Source organism: Hemiscyllium ocellatum, chromosome 1, assembly GCF_020745735.1.
Source record: "Hemiscyllium ocellatum isolate sHemOce1 chromosome 1, sHemOce1.pat.X.cur, whole genome shotgun sequence".
NCBI classification, from domain to species: domain Eukaryota; kingdom Metazoa; phylum Chordata; class Chondrichthyes; order Orectolobiformes; family Hemiscylliidae; genus Hemiscyllium; species Hemiscyllium ocellatum.
The window spans coordinates 165932203-165949634 of record NC_083401.1 but is presented as its reverse complement, the minus strand read 5'-3'; the positions used below and the strand labels follow the sequence as shown (position 1 = coordinate 165949634).

At 40.8% G+C, this 17432-nt stretch overlaps 1 protein-coding gene across 2 annotated transcripts in view; it reads right to left on the bottom strand.

Moving 5' to 3' along the window:
- Positions 1–17432, bottom strand: part of trim2a (tripartite motif containing 2a) — a 165258-nt gene that overhangs the window by 44137 nt on the left and 103689 nt on the right. For both annotated transcript variants that reach the window (XM_060827613.1, XM_060827604.1), the window contains exon 2: positions 3262–3440. In XM_060827613.1, the coding sequence (XP_060683596.1) occupies positions 3262–3395 (134 nt within the window). In that variant the 5' untranslated portion in view covers positions 3396–3440. The remainder of the gene's footprint in view (positions 1–3261; positions 3441–17432) is intronic.

Here is a 17432-nt window from a genome sequence, read left to right as displayed (position 1 = left end):
TCTTTCACTCCAATTTAAAGTTCATTGTGCCAACACTTACAGTTACCTTTAGCAAAATGGGGTTATAACACATGTTTCAGGGATTCGGTGCAAGAGTGATCTGCCTCTGGAATACCACTTCCAAATGAAGCCTAGCAATTTGCCAAAAAGGTCAAAAATATTTCTGAAACGACAGTGTAGAGCCAGGAGGAACAGGGCTGATTAGCTCCACCTATATTAAATAATGTGGGTCTTCTTAATCACTACCATTTACCACCTCAATCCAGCCATTCTCCCTTTCCAGTCCACTTCTCCACTTAGCCAATGGATGCTGTGATGCTAACAACCATATCTCTCTGCAAGGTTTCTGCTGGGCAATTGGCTGTTGACTGGCTCAAGGTTATTGAGGGTAAAGGCCAAATGCTAGGATGCTTCATGCCTCATCATCCAGAGGCAGGAATTAATCCTAAACTGGGTACAAATGAAATTCTAGCCCCATAAACATGAATCATTCCATCTGAATATAATCTGTTCCTAAAAAAATGCATGACTTAGGCAACACAGGGGTTCAGTTAGTCAAGTTCAGTACATTTCACCTTCAGCTGCTTCTTGCATGCCTTGTTGCAATATCTTGTGGGTGACTTTTACAGCTAGGTAGCAACTTGTAGTTACATTAATTCTGCACAAAAGCAGGGGACAAGGAAACCACTTAAATCACGTAAGGCCACTCAGCCAGAAAATTCTGCATCACATCCTCCCATTACAGCATTCAATTATTCAAGATGTAAGTTTGCTCACTGAGCTGCAGGAGTCCTTTTCAGACATTTTGTCACCATGCTAGGTAACATCATCAGTGAGCCTCTGGTGAAGCGCTGGTGTACTGTCCCACTTTCTATTTGTGTGTCTTGGTCTGTTGTGGTGGGTGATATCACTTCCGGTTCTTTTTCTGAGAGGTTGGTAAATGGGGTCCAAATCAATGTGTCTGTTAATGGAGTCCTGGTTTGAATACCAAGACACACAAATAGACAGCGGGACAGTACACCAGCGCTTCACCAGAGGCTCACTGATGATGTTATCCAGCATGGTGATGAAACCTCTGAGAACAAACTTGCCAGCTCAGCGAGCAAACCTCCAACCTGAACCACAACCTAAGCTTCAAATCTTCACAAAACTTCAATTATTCCTTAAAGGATTTTCATTTCCATGACCTTGTCCATGAGTCCATTCACATGCTGGCTATTTCTTTTGTGTACAACTTCCTGACATCAGATCCCGATTTGCTTTCTAATAGTTTAACCTTGCCCTTCTTTTACAGTTTACTTTGCAATGGTATTTCATATTTACCTTTGGTATACTATTTGTGATCTTATGCATCTCTACAAAGTCATCTCACAATTAGTTGTAAGGCCAGGTTTTTGTTCTCTGGAAAGGGTGGTACCTTCACGATTTGGAGATGCCAGTGTTGGAGCTGAAAATGTGTTGCTGGTTAAAGCACAGCAGGTCAGGCAGCATCCAAGGAACAGGAAATTCAACGTTTTGGGCATAAGCCCTTCATCAGGAATGAGGAAAGTGTGTCCAGCAGGCTAAGATAAAAGGTAGGGAGGAGGGACTTGGGGGAGGGGCGATGGAGATGTGATAGGTGGAAGGAGGTCAAGTTGAGGGTGATAGGCCGGAGTGGGGTGGGGGCGGAGAGGTCAGGAAGAAAATTGCAGGTTAGGAGGGCGGTGATGAGTTTGAGGGATTTGACTGAGACAAGGTGGGGGCAGGGGAAATGATGAAACTGGAGAAATCTGAGTTCATCCCTTGTGGTTGGAGGGTTCCCAGGCGGAAGATGAGGCGCTCTTCCTCCAACCGTCGTGTTGTTATGTTCTGGCAATGGAGGAGTCCAAGGACCTGCATGTCCTCGGTGGAGTGGGAGGGAGAGTTAAAGTGTTGAGCCACGGGGTGGTTGGGTTGGTTGGTCCGGGCGTCCCAGAGGTGTTCCCTGAAGCGTTCCGCAAGTAGGCGGCCCGTCTCCCCAATATAGAGGAGATGCCGGTGTTGGACTGGAGTGTACAAAGTTAAAAATCACAACAGCAGGGTATAGTCCAACAGGTTTAATTGGAAGCACACTAGCTTCCAGACAACCACCTGATGAAGGAGCGTCGCTCCGAAAGCTAGTGCTTCCAATTAAACCTGTTGGGCTGTAACCTGGTGTTGTGTGATTTTTAACTTGGTACCTTTACTGCAGCCATGGGCAACTAGAAGATTCTCATATTTCTCAAAGAGCTGCACCATGAACCTTTTTGCTTGAACCTTGAATTGTGCATAATTTTTTCAATCTAATAATGAGCTTTAAAATATAATGCTGTAAAACTACACAGAGTAGATCAGCAGGCAGTTTTAGTTGTTTTACTGAGAAGCCAGTAGCTCTGTAAATCTACATTGCCACATTTCAACTATATCGTACAATTCCACAAAGGCCAAATTTGAGAATCTGACCTTTTAAAACAAAATAGTTTTATAATAAAATGCAAAATTTGTGACACAAGTTATCAATCTTGTGGAAATTCTACAGTGCATCTGTATTTTAGTTCTTCAGCAGCAGACTGTCACTTGGGTAAGTCTCTGTGGATACAGTGCTGATAGAAGAGTAATGCTGTGCTGTGATGTTGTAATTTAGTCTAACAAACATATTAACATTTTTGCCTACCATTGGGAAAGCCAGTGTACCGGTTGCTGGAGTACACGCCATACAGTATAATGTCACCTTGTATAGTGTTCTCAAGAATCGGCCCAGTGTTAGGTAACTACAAATCTGTGTTGGTGTTAACAGACTGAAAAAGGATATGTTTAGCCATGTCCTCTTTTCCTGGAACCCAGACTCTAGACAGATATCTGACACCTTGTATTAAACCACTTTAATGGAAGAAACAAGAGATTCAGGGGTCACACAGGTTCATTCATGAAATGAAGAGGAAGCCTTCGTTACACAGAACACTGAAGTACATTCATCTCGTCCATTGATCCAGCAAAGATGTTTCACATTACTTCCTTACTAAAGACTCCATGTGCGACTTCCATCAATATCAAATTCCAATAACTCTGCTGCTCAGAAAGGAAATAAGTGAAAGCTCCGAGTCTGATCGGGTTAACACAAATTATATGGACCAATGAAGGAGCAACAGTCATTTTGAAACTGCACTTCATTTGTTGCATTTTTTTTTAAGGTAATACAAGATATTTATAAAAAAGCAAAGTCTTTGGTGAAACTTCAATCACGTTAGGAAAGAGGTTACCTACCTCTCACAAAAGGTGTGAAGGCAGGGAAGAACTTTAGGAATTTTGTAACGATCCAGACAGATGCTGCAGATCAGAAACTGTTTGTCGATCTGACGTACCACAGGACTGGTAATGGTCGAGCGGTCACTGGCCATCCTAAAGCACTGACATATGGGTCCAGTTTGCCCTCACCCAGCACACTGAAAGAAGAGGAGAGGCAAAGAAACAATAGAAATTAACTTTTTAAAAAGTTAAAAACAAAGTTAACTCGCAGCTTAGTTCAAGGGTTTGCTTAACTTGTCACAACTACAAATCCAATAAAATCTTCTATTGAACAGATAAAACATATGATGATGTTAGTGGATTTTGAACAATACAACAGTCTGTGGAGGTTAACCAAGGAGAAATAATTTCATCAATGAACCACACTTGTCAGTCTACCACAATTGATAGCTAACTAAATTACTACTACAATCTAACCGCACAAATATTAAAGAAATTGAGTCATAAGCCACCAGAATTTAATGTGATAAACAGTGTATTGTAGTAAATAGTAAGCTATTATGCTGAATAACAGATTATGAAGCAGTTTACTTCAAGTCCATTTACTGCTAGAGAATGCATTTTAACCCGACAAGTTGAGATGTTCAGTCTGCAAACATGTTATTCTGTAACTGAAGAGTAACAAAGGCCTCTCCAACATGTTTACCAAAGCTCCCACGCATTCACTGACCCCTTCCTCCTCCTTGAATCACGATAGAGCACCCCGTGTCATCACCTCCTCCCTGCCAGCTCAATATTCAATGAATCATTTTCTGCCATACCCAGCATGATCCCACTGAAAACATATTTGCCCCTTACCTCCCGTTTCAGACTGTTCCCTCCATAATGCTGTAGTCCACTTCACTATTCCCCAACACTGTAGGCCCTTTAGATGGCAGTTGTCCATGCAAACCTGGCTTTTTACCTTCTCTCTCCTCTCTGTTCATGTCCTCAAACACTCGTTCCATATGAAACAACGATTTGCAAGTATTATTTTGAATTCATTTTTCTGTATTTGTTGCTGATGTGGGATCCTCTACACCAAGGAGATCAAACACTGATCGGGTAAACTATGATATTGTAAAGTTGTGGTAAATCCCTAGCAGTTCACAAACATGGGCCATGTTGCTATTGGCCTGTCATTTTAATTCTTCATCTTGCTGCCACGCTGATCCCTCTGTTCTTGGCTAACTGCACTTTTCCAATGAAGCCCAATGTGTGCTTGAGGAACAGTGCCCCAAATTTCACATGGGCTTCTTTTTAGTTTGTGACTGACCAGACTCCACATGGAATTCAATTATTTCGGAGTGTACACTCTGTCTCGGCCCAATTTATTTTCTTTATTCAGTGTTTCTCTTACTTTCATTTCTACTCATTAACTGGGACACAGCTTTCATTTCTTGGTTCCTTTCCTTGGTCCATCATCATTCCTGTTTGTAAGACCGTCTTCACCCTATCACAAATCTTCCTTTAGTCCTTGTTCATCCCTGCTTACTGAAAACCGGTTACATATCTAACTATCCTCCGTTCTGATGAGAGGTCACAAACTGGAAAATGAACTCGTTTCCCTCTCCACGAATACTGTCTGAGAGTATTTCAAGCATCTTTTTTGTTTGTTTAATCAAAAAGAGATTTGATTTAACTTAAGCCCAGAGTTCTCACATACAATACAGGGATTTAGTACATTCTAACACCTTACTGCTCAGTGATAGAATCTTTCTGCATGCAGTGATCTTTCTCAGCTTTGCCTTTCACAACAGAAAAACAAAGTTTCTGCAGATGGACGCACGTAAACTCCAGCAGAGGCTTTTGTGCCCACTCAGTATTGCAGAAGTGAACAGGCAATACAAAGGCAGTGACCACCCCATCTAAAGAAATTATTACTGTTCGCGCTATATCATAATAAATATTTGAAGCTCCTTTTGAGAGCCTCTATCCAATAAACACTGACCTTCAATAAATTAAGTTGAAGTAGTTCTGGTCAACCACCATGAATGTCACCACCACAATTGGCCCTATTAAGAGTATAGGAGGCATGCCAAGAGTATGTCGTACCAACCTGGTGATGCTACAACACAGGACTTCTTGCATGCCAAGCAGTGTAAGCAACATGAATATAGTCAGAGTTAAACAATGCCACAGCCAATGGATCAGATCTAAGCTCTGCAGTCCTGCCATATCCAGTCATGAGTTGTGGTGGACAATGTTTTGGTTGTGTCAGGTTCATCACATTTTCCGAAGGGTTTCTGGCCATGCCTTAACAAACTCTCCTCATTAACTGCATGGCACCAATGTCATCCCATTATAGCCTATGTTACTAAGAGCCATTGTCGGAACAACTTGCCACTGTTGAGAGTTTGCCATAAGTGTCTGCCATTCCTAGCACCTTTAAAAGTCATTACAGCATTTGGGACAAGAGCAGTTAGGCCAGGACTGCCCTGCATAGATCAGGATATTTTGCCCTGGACATAAGAGACAAGGGAAATTTGGTATCCTGCATTTTGGGGGCAGATACCTGGAGATCCTGCTAAATGAGTGATGCATTCTTACAGTGCAGACCACCACATGTAACTGAGTGACCATGTCCAACCTCCTTGACTGGTATCAGAGGCTGCACTTAACTTGACTGATGACTGCTGACAAACATACTGGATTTGTATTTGTGCTAAACAGCACAGCATATGTCATGAGGGAACTTAGAAGCTTGCATATGTTGTATCCCCCCACTCCATGGACAGGGGCAATGTGGCCAGTATTCATGAACCATGTCCTGAGATGTTAAGACCATAAGACTATAAGACATAGGAGTGGAAGTAAGGCCATTCGGCCCATCGAGTCCACTCCGCCATTGAATTATGGCTGATGGGCATTTCAATGCCACTTACCCACATCCCCCCCCCTAGCCCTTAATTCCTCGTGACATCTAGAATCTGTCAATCTCTGCCTTGAAGACATTTAGTGTCCCGGCCTCCACTGCACTCTGGGGCAATGAATTCCCCAGGCCCACCACTCTCTGGCTGAAGAAATGTCTCCGCATTTCTGTTCTGAATTGCCCCCCTCTAATTCTAAGGCTGTGTCCACGGGTCCTAGTCTCCTCGCCTAACAAAAACAATTTCCAGCATCCACCCTTTCCAAGCCATGTATTATCTTGTAAGTTTCTATTAGATCCTTCCCTCAATCTTCTAAACTCCAATGAATACAATCCCAGGATCCTCAGCTGTTCCTCGTATGTTAGACCTACCATTCCAGGGATCATCCGTGTGAATCTCTGCTGGAAACGTTCCAGTGCCAGTATGTCCTTCCTGAGGTGTGGGGATCAAAACTGGACAGAGTACTCAAAATGGGGCCTAACCAGAGCTTTATAAAGTCTCAGTAGCACAACGGTGCTTTTATATTCCAACCCTCTTGAGATAAGTGACAACATTGCATTCGCTTTCTTAATCACGGACTCAACCTGCATGTTTACCTTTAGAAAATCCTCGACTAGCACTCCCAGATCCCTTTAAACTTTGGCTTTACGAATTTTCGCACCGTTTAGAAAGTAGTCCATGCTTGTATTCTTTTTTCCAAAGTGCAATGTTGGTGCCTAGTATCCAATACAGAGGGCTTGGAAGAGGCAGTTCATCAAAGTCACTAGGTAAGCCCCTGAATTCAAGTCAAGAATTCTCAGCATCTAGTTTGCTCACTGGATTTGGTAAAATAGGAAACTTCATATTAATGAGGGGAGATGTGCCATTAAGAAGGTTATTAACCAGGAATAATCCCATTAAATAGGCAACTTGCCACTCCCTCATGAGTCTTACCTTGACACTCAGAACCCGTTTAAAAGATGCAGTGAGTTGCTCTCAAAGTTAAGATAGGCCTTGCTGGACTTCTTACCCAAGACTGCCACATTTCTCATCATAGGAGAAAGTGAAGTCTGCAGATGCTGGAGATCAGAACTGAAAATGTGTTGCTGGAAAAGCGCAGCAGGTCAGGCAGCATCCAAGGAACAGGAGATTCGATGTTTTGAGCATAAGCCCGATTCCTGAAGAAGGGCTTATGCCCGAAACGTTGAATTTCCTGTTCCTTGGATGCTGCCTGACCTGTGCGCTTTTCCAGCAACACATTTTCAGGACATTTCTCATCATAGCCCACACCATTCAAATCTCAGAGTCTCCACTCCAGATAAATGAAACTGCTTTATTCCTTCACTGGTTATTTTGAGTGTAGAAATTATCTGTGTCATTCTGTTCGATTCTGCATTACATATTTGTCACTTTGGTCATTGAACTGAAAGTTAAGAAATACCTTGTGCATTTTATAGATTAATTTTTCACAATATGCCAGATTTTCCACCATTCCCGAATTAATCATAAAGGGAAATAAAATTACTTCACATTTGCCTCTTTCATTTGATAAAACTAGCAAACAAAGGGAAATTTGTTCCAAATCATCTTAATATTTTATTTAGTAATTTATTAGTGATGAAATTAATAATAAATTATTTTCACATTGAGGGGAAATTTTTAAAGATACCACCTTGGATTTTGAGATGAGGATTTTGGCACTTCTTCTGGAAGCCAATGATTAAAAGGAAAGCGTTTTGTGTTTGTTGGCTTTAAAAAAAGGGTTATATTAAGTTCATTGTGATTGTTTACCTTCTGGTCATTCATCAGGCTGAACCTGAAACTGGCAAATAACTGGAAATCCAGACAAATTAACCAACATGCAATTTGCCTCCATACTCATATTGATTTGAATTAAATTCAGTTTCTACTAAAGACTATCCAATCCAAGCAAGAGGCTTAATAAGTAATTATTACTGAGGCTGCATGTAAGGTATAAAAATTGGCACTCCCACAGCAGTGATACATACTGAAAAAATTAAATAGTCACTTCAAGAGCCACAATTCTTATTTAATGCTGAGTCATAACACACAAAGTGAAGCAAATTGATTCTGACTACAAGAAAATAATATACGAATTCAGACTCTGATTTAGAAGCAGACATAGAAAACACACTTAGCTATTTTCAATTCCCAGTTACCCTTACCTGGCTTCCCTCCCTGCAAAGCAATATGCAGGAACTGTGCTGGAGAGTCAGCAGTGATTTATTATTCACCAATAACAGATCAGACCTACCCTTAATTCTCAGAAACACATATCATTCAAGAAAGAGTCCAGTACTCTGCAATCATCAAATAACTTCGAGCTCTTTTAGATAGCCGTTAGCCACAAGGTCTTGTTTCCAGTTATTGTGGAGTTTAATATATATTTCAGGCAATGGCATGCAGTTTACTATCTGAAGTATAATCCTACCATAGTACTGCAAAGACATGTCTCGCTGCACGTAGTGATGTTCCATGTAGAGGACAGAGAAGGGAAGAAATAAACCAATGGAAACAGAAAAGTGGTGACCTTATTATCTGCTATGGCAACAACATTTCTAAGTCAGTAAAAAGCAGTGTTTTACTGGCCGGGGAAGACCCAGCAGAATTGAAACAAAATCAATTTTATTTAGTACATGTTTCTTGCTCTGTGCTAGGAGACTGCAGCAGATCAGGCAAAGTATGCTGGGATTGGGATGCAGTAGTCAGCCGCGATGAGATTTGCTCGTTTGCTGTAAATCATCAATCAGTACTCTTAAAGCTCCACCAAATCACTGAATTAGATCAATGGGCTGCTATTATGGACTAAAATAACAAGGCTCTTATGGACATAGCTGCTGGGGTACATCTATCACATTTCAACTGACCTTTTATATAAATACTTTACAAAGCAATGGGTTTAAGAGAACAATAGAATGTGCAATTCTTTGTTTTACGGCAACCACAAACAGAGAAAATGATTTAGAAAAAACTTTAATCCAGGGCTGTTAATGAATAATGTACTGCTGTGACCTACTTTTCGTCCTAATCTGCCTGTATTATCATGAAATGCTCAATATGTCATTCTCCTACAATCTGCAATCTATTTTGTATTCCAGTTTTCCACTTAAAGCTTCTCGATCCCAACCTGCAAACACAGTTGAATTTTTACATTGAATCTGTATCTGATAGGCTGGTTAAGCAATCTTTGTGACAGCCAATTGGGAAAATTAACATATGATTGATTTCAACTTTTAAAGCTTGTTCGTTTTAATCTCTCCAGTTTGTTCAGTTTATACTTATCTCATTTCAGAATCTTTGCTTTCTTTCAGAATACTCCCTCCTTCATTTTCTTGGATTGTATTTGTTGCTGTTTCATCTGGATTTGTAAAGCCAAATGCCCTTGATAAAATGCTCCATGACAGAAGATTTTTCTCTCAATAAAATAGAATTCAACAGAAAACAGGCACCATTATGATTAACATGTCTGTCAAATGTAGATCTTGTAAAGCTGCATCTAAATCAGATGGGAGGTGGTGACATAGTGTTAATGTCATTAACCTTACAGTTCAGAACCTCAGGCTAATGTTCTGGGGAAATAGTGTTGAATCCCACAATGGCAGATGGTGAAATTTGAACTCCCAAAAAAAAGCTTGTCTAATAGTGACCCCTTTAATAATAGTCATAAAATCCTCTCAGGTTTAATATCTTCCTTGGGGAATGAAGTCTGTCATCCTTACCTGGTCTAGCCCACAACAATCTAGTTGACTCTTAACTGCCCTCTGGGCAATTAGGAATGAGCCATAAACGCAGGTCTAACCAGCAATTCCCACATCCCATGAATGAATAAAATAAGTCAGGCATTGCTATCTCTGATTGAATACACTGTGATCTAACACTGTTTAATGGGTCACTGCAGTGGAAGGTGAAAGAAGTGTTAATGCAGCAGCTGTAGAGAAAGAGCTGCCATTGAACTGGCACTAATATGGTCCAATGTAAAATTGCCACAATAACAGCCAGTACATATTCAGACGTGTCCTGTCTCCAATTGGAATACCGATTTTTTGATGATTCAATAATTAATGAGCTGAATAAGCACAAAACCATTCAGAAGTCTGTCTGAGGTGGGTCGATATTTTTTATTCTATCTCATGTTACATTCCTCCTCTCTGTATTACCCCCTCACTGTATTTGATGAAAGGGTATGATACAGTTTTCTTTTCTTTCTAATGCCCCCTCCATCATAACAATAACAGATTTCATCTCTTTTAAGATTCTCGTGCCTAATGCCACTGAATTCCGCCAGGGTAAGAACACATTGCTCTGATCCATCATTCTTTTATTTGCCTCCATCACCAAACTTAATATTCTGTTGCATTGATATTACTGTACCATCCCCCCAATTACAGTACATCGTGAAACTGTTCACAGCCCCTGTGGTCTGTTCAGTCAGATAGAACAATTTGTGATCTCAACTCCGACAGACTGTTACCATGGCAACTCACATGCTTGTTGGGAAAGGCGCCGCTGCGGTTACTGTGAGGTCACATGACCAGACAATGCGGCTTCATTCAGAAAGATATGTTCCATACTTAATCTTTGCTTTTAATAATTTTCAAAATATGTACACCACTCAAAATCAATACCAGACTTACATTTGATACTGGTTACACACAGGCAACTTTCCAAACCCGTTCTAAATTTTTAACCTGAACACATTTCAAACTACTACAGAATGATACACAGCCATGGATTATGGATAACTCCATGATGATTCCTATCAGGCCTCCAAAATGTGTAGCAGAGCATCAACAATTACAATACTAAAGAATGCATTTTCTTCTTCGGTTAGCTCAGTTGGCTGGGTGGCTGGTTTGCGATGCAGAGTGATGCCACCAACCCCACAGGTTCAATTCCATGGCCAGCTGAGCTCACAGTGAAGGTCCCACCTTCTCAGCTACACCCCTCAGAGTCAGATAACAGTTCATGTTCACCAATTTTCATTCATATTATTTCGACAGAAACCTACAGAATCTGTAGGCCACTTCTTGAGCCGATGTGGAGAAAAGGGCTCTCATTATAAGTTAGCAAACAAATTTGTTCAGTTGTTCATTGCATTCACTTCCGTGGAAGTGTTCCGAAAAGAGTTTTTGGTCAAACTAAAGACTTACAGCTTCGAAGAGCGACTGAAGGATGGATGTGAATATGAGATGATCCTCACTAGTCAGTCAAGCTTACAGATCCTAAGCACAAACTCAACACAGTTGACACAAAACACTAAAACACTCAAAGATAGCAAGGCATGTAAAAGGTGTGACCTTTCTGCATGCATAAAGGAAATGCCCAGCTTTCAAACAACTTTTTAAAGCAATTGGCAGAAAAGGCCGTTGACAGAGGCAGTTCACTAGGTGCAAAGGCTGATGTAATGACAAAGAGCCATACACTGATGCAATTAGACCATGCGCAAGAAGTACCTTACTGCAACAATAAAAGCCATCTAGTCCCTGCCAGAAAACTGTGTCAGTTTATAGGAACATCTAGAGCAATATACAAAGAAACAGATCACCTTTGGCAGGAGCAGCTGAAATTTTGGAGATAAAAATAGAAATTGCTGGAAAAAGTCAGCAGTTCTGCGCTTAATCAGAGTGATGTTTTGGGTCAAGTGACCATTCCTCAGAACTCTGAGTTGACTCTGATTCCTCTCCACAGATGCCGTCAGACCTAGTAGTTTTTACTTTTGTCTGATTTACAGCATACACAATTCTTTCAGATTTTACTGAAACTTCAGCTTGAGTTCAAAGCAATGCTGGAGAAAATGACACACTTAAAAACTTACTTAGAGATGCACAGCACACATCAGAAAAGTCACCCATGAGACAGTCTCTTCAGAAATAAAAGGCAGTAATCATTCTGTCAGGAAAGATTTCCAGCAAGACAAAACTCAAACCAAATCACCACTGAAGCAATCCAAGAAAGCAAAAAAATATATAATTAGAACTGGACAGTTATTATAGCAGGTTATCCAGGAGAAAATATACTGGATGAAGAGAAAGCTAATAATTCAGACTGAAATGGCAGCTTCAAAATCTGGACCAAGTTAAAAATCACACAACACCAGATTAACGTCCAACCAGTTTATTTGGAAGCACTAGCTTTCAGAGCGCTGCTCCTTCATCAGGTGGTTGTGGAGTATAAGATCGTATTTTGCTATAAATTCTGTGTCCTATGATCTTATACTCCACAACCACCTGATGAAGGAGCAGCGCTCTGAAAGCTAGTGTGCTTCAAAATAAACCTGTTGAACTATAACCTGGTGTAGTGTGATTTTCAACTTTGTCCAGCCCAGTCCAACACCGGCATCTCCAAATCAAAATCTGGAGCATCACTGAAGGAACAAAATGATAAATGGCAAGAAGATTTGAATCAATGCATCAATCTCTCTCTCGGAAAAAGAGTCAGTGGTGAATCTGGAGGAAACTGTGGCTGTCAGATAAACAACTCCCTTTGGAAACAATGCCTGTTGTATTTTACTTTGTGTTTAAAGGGTTCCGACAGGAGTTGGGAGGTCATGTTGTGACTAGACAGGACATTGGTTAGGGTATTTTTGGAATATTACATTCAATTCTGGTCTCCCTACAACTTCCTGTAAAAGATGTTGTAAAACTTGAAAGGGTTCAGAAAAGATTTACTAGGATGTTGCCAGGGTTGGAGGGTTTGAGTTATAGGGAGAGGCTTAACAGGCTGGGGCTGTTTTCCCTGGAGGGTTGGAAGGTAAGATGTAACTTTCTAAAGATTTTTACAAATCATGAGGGGGCATGGATAGTGTGAATAGCTATGGTCTTTTTCGCATGGTACCTCCCCAAGACCAGGGGGCATAGTTTTATGGTGAGGGAGAAAGATTTAAAAGGGATCAGAGGGGCAACTTTTTCATGCAAAAGGTGATGCGTATATGGAATGAGCTGCAGAGGAAGTGGTGGAGGTTGGTACAATTACAACATTTAAAAGGCATCTGGCTGAGTACATGAATAGGAAGGGTTTATAGGGATAGGGCACAATTGAGTTGGACGGAAGGGTCTGTTTCCTTGCTGTACATCTCTTTGACTGTGTGCTGTGTAATTGTGCTGCAACTCTACCTTGTTGTTAGTCTGCTTTGTATTTGCAAGAATCAGTTATAATGTCTGCTTTGTAACTTGTAATGTGGTTTATTGTTTTAAGTAAACCAACCCATGGAGTTAAACAATCCCTGATGTGTGATTTATTATTAGATCATTATAATTTACCGTGACTCTTGGTATATCGGTACCTCACAGGTTAAGCAAGGCAGTGTTGTGCTCATGGGTGACAATGGCAAATCATGCAGGAGCATGAGCTAACTCTGCCTGCACTGAAAGGTGTATTAAACATTACCTGGGATTTCTGTTCTGTTAGTACACACGTTCCTTTTGTGATGGAACTATGTTTACCATAAATACATCACAGGAGAAAGTGAGGTCTGCAGATGCTGGAGATCAGAGCTGAAAATGTGTTGCTGGAAAAGCGCAGCAGGTCAGGCAGCATCCAAGGAGCAGGAGATTCGACGTTTCAGGCATAAGGCCTTCTTCAGGAATGAGGAAAGTGTGTGAAGAAGGGCTCATTCCTGAAGAAGGGCTTATGCCCGAAACGTCGAATCTCCTGCTCCTTGGATGCTGCCTGACCTACTGCGCTTTTCCAGCAACACATTTTCAGCATAAATACATAACATTCAAATTGTATAATTAGAGCAGATTTTTGAACATCTCCTAAAGGTAACATAGCAACAAAGGGTAAAATATGCGAAATATGTTAGAGTATGAATAAACAGCAATATTAGTCTTGATATTACACCATGATATTGACAAATAAATACTTCATATATTAATATAAAAGCCTTTAGGCACTTTCATTAATATCTGAAATAAGCATCTGTTTCCAATTTGGAGAACAGGATTGATCTGGTTATGAGTACTGATTTACATTAGTCACTGGGGAAGGAAGGCTCATTTGAAGATCATTCAAAGCTGACAAAGAACAGACTAAGCTATTTTAATCTAAGCAAGTGGGTTAACAAGTCCAGCAATAATTAAAAAATACAGCATTTCTCTTCATTTTTAAAAAAGGGAGAAAGGGTTTGAGATTATGCTGTAACTATGAGTGTAACTTCAACATGAGCTTAAAACACAATATCCACCAGCCACTCCACTGGGACACACATAGAAAATCGCAGCCTCTCCCTGCCAGATGCAGGGGTGGGCTGCACAGAAGACCTGCCTCTGTGCATTATGACCGTGTCAAAGTTTAGTTAAAAATAAGAGAAGATGAAAATCACCATCTAGATTCCAAATTTCACAACCCCTCCCTCGCCACATATGCCCCATGCCTATCCATACCAACCCACAGTGTCTCATTCCCTCCATGCCAAACCATTGTTCGATGCCAATTCCCAATGGCCCTTTTATGACTCCTAAACTAAGTCATGCCAACCCTTTGCCCTTACACCCACCATACCAATTCACCTAATATTCACCTTCAATGCACCTTAGTATCTATGCAGATATTGGACAAATAAGGTTATATTTAATAAAGTTGTAAGTGAGTATTACAGACTGCACTATATTAAAAAAAATCATTCACGAAAAGACCAATTTGCTACATTTACATTGCTAAAAGGAGATAGGAAGTTGCAGTTTTTTTTTGTGTTGCACTCATCAGAATTAGGACTCAAAAAACACACTTGAACACAGAAACACCATTTTACAAAGCATGAGAAGTGGATGTAGATTGGTTGGGACATCATTGCCATGGAGGTGCAACACTAGCTGTTAACCGTCAATATTAATTCAGGAAGCAGCCATATAGATTCTGATTGGTCAGGCTGTTGACATGGGGATGGAGCAGTGATTGGCTGTCACAATGACCCCCTTTTTTGAAAAAAATTGCAATGTATATATAAATTCTTTTTGCCTACATTAAACAAGATGCTATGTATTAATGCACAAAGCCTCTAGCACATGCAAATGCATCAGGCTGCAAGCCTGAACAGACTACTGCGGCCACTAGGACTCATAACAGCCCACAAACCAACAGCCACTCTCAGACAACTCACCAGGACAAAGGACCCAATACCCAGCATGAGCAAAACCAACGTAGTGTACAAAATCCCATGCAAGGACTGCACAAAACACTACATAGGACAAACAGGAAGACAGCTAACAATCCACATCCATGAATACCAACTAGCCACAAAACGACACGACCAGCTATCCTTAGTAGCCCCACACACGCAGATGACAAGCAACATGAGTTCGACTGGGACAACCCTAAAATTATAGGACAAGTCAAACAGAGAACAGCCAGGGAATTCCTAGAGGCATGGCACTCATCCTCAGATTCTATCAACAAACACATCGACCTGGACCCAATATACCGGCCACTGCAGCGGACAGCTGGAACTAACAAACGGAAGCGGCAGATACAAATCACTATAAATTCCAGAGGAAAGATCACAGAAGCGCTTCACAGGAGGCTCCCAAGCACTGAGGATGTCACCTAGACAGGGGACGAAACGTCTGCAACACAAATTCCCAGCTCAGCGAACAGAACCACAACAACGAGCACCCGAGCTACACAAATCTTCTCACAAACTTTGAAGTTATCTTAAAGTTTTTTTCCAGTGTAACTATTAGCAGAGTCTGAATTACTTAATAATAGATCTTCAATAGAAGAATCACAATGGTGGATATACTTTTCTGAGGCTTCTAGATTTCTAGTCCCTGCCCTCTCCCCCCCAATACCACTCCCTAACCATCACCCCATTGGGATGGCAGAATCCGAGGTCCCTGTAGACTTCCTTCTGCTTTCACTAATAGAACAGGCAGCAGACTGCTCGGCACAGAAGGTACATAAACACACACACACCTCCAAACTTATTAGCTATTGTAAAACAAATACAAAATCAACTCACTTAAAGACAACTGCTTCCAAATACTTGTATTAAATGAAAAGCAAACAGTAGGTGCACAATTAAAAAAATCACACAACACCAGGTTATATTCCAATAGGTTTATTTGGAAGCAGTAGCTTTCAGAGCGCCGCTCCTTCATCAAGTGGTTGTGGAATATAAGATCGTAAGATACAGAATTCATAGCAAAAGTGTACCGTGTGATGCAACTGGAATTATATATTGAATAACACCTGAATTGTTTGTTAAGTCTCTCATCTTTTAGAATGACCATGTTAGTTTCAATTCTTTCAAATGTAAATCGCAGAACTCTTTTAAAAGCTACATTCTCAAGTGAACTTTAACAATTGGTGCCATGTCGGCCCAGATGATGTATTGAAGGTGTGAGCTACCCTGAGTGAGACTGTCTGTGCCACAATGGTCAGACTGATTCTCATCTAAAAAAAACGGACTTACAGAATCTTACATGGATTCATGCTGTTTTTGAGCAAAGTAAAATGCACAGGCAGTCTCACAGGGAGCTAACACCTTCAATACCTTATCTGGGCCAACATGACATCAATTGTTAAAGTTCTCTGTTTAACCATCAATAAAACACATTGATTTGGACTCCATTTACCAATCTCTGAGAAAAAGAACTGGAAATAATATCACGCACTGTAACAGACCGGAGGCTCACTGATGATGTCCCCAAGCCTGGTGACAAAATATCTGAGAACAAACCTTCCAGCTCAGCAAACAAATTTACAACCTGAACCACAATCTGAGCTACAAATCTTCACAAAAAAATAAAAGAAATGTGTATGTTAGCTCTTATTACATGCTGCTTGGAATATAAGAGTAAATACATTCTCCTACAATTATAGAGGCATTGGAGAGGCCACAACTGAAATCCTGCCTATAGGCTTGGTCTCCCACCCGAAGGAAAGGCAGACAAGAGAGTACAGTAGGCTTAATTCCTGAAAAGAGGGGAATTATCTTGTGAGAAAAGATTGAATAAACAATGCCCATATTCCTTTGAGTTCAGAAGAATGGGGGATGATCTAATTGAAACACGAAAATTCCCGAGAGCTTGACAAAGTAGCTGCTGAGAAAATGTTTCCTTGGACCGGGGAGTGTAGAACATAGGGTTCACAATCTTTGAATGGCATGGAAACCACTCCGGACTGAGACAAGGAGAAATTACTTCGTTCAAAAGGATTGTGATTTTCCCAGAGAGCTGTGGATGCTTCATTATTTAATTTACTTATGAGGTGGGTTAGTGGATTGTTTTGGGTGCAGGGATATAAGAGAATTATATAGGGTATGTTCGGGGTAATGGGATA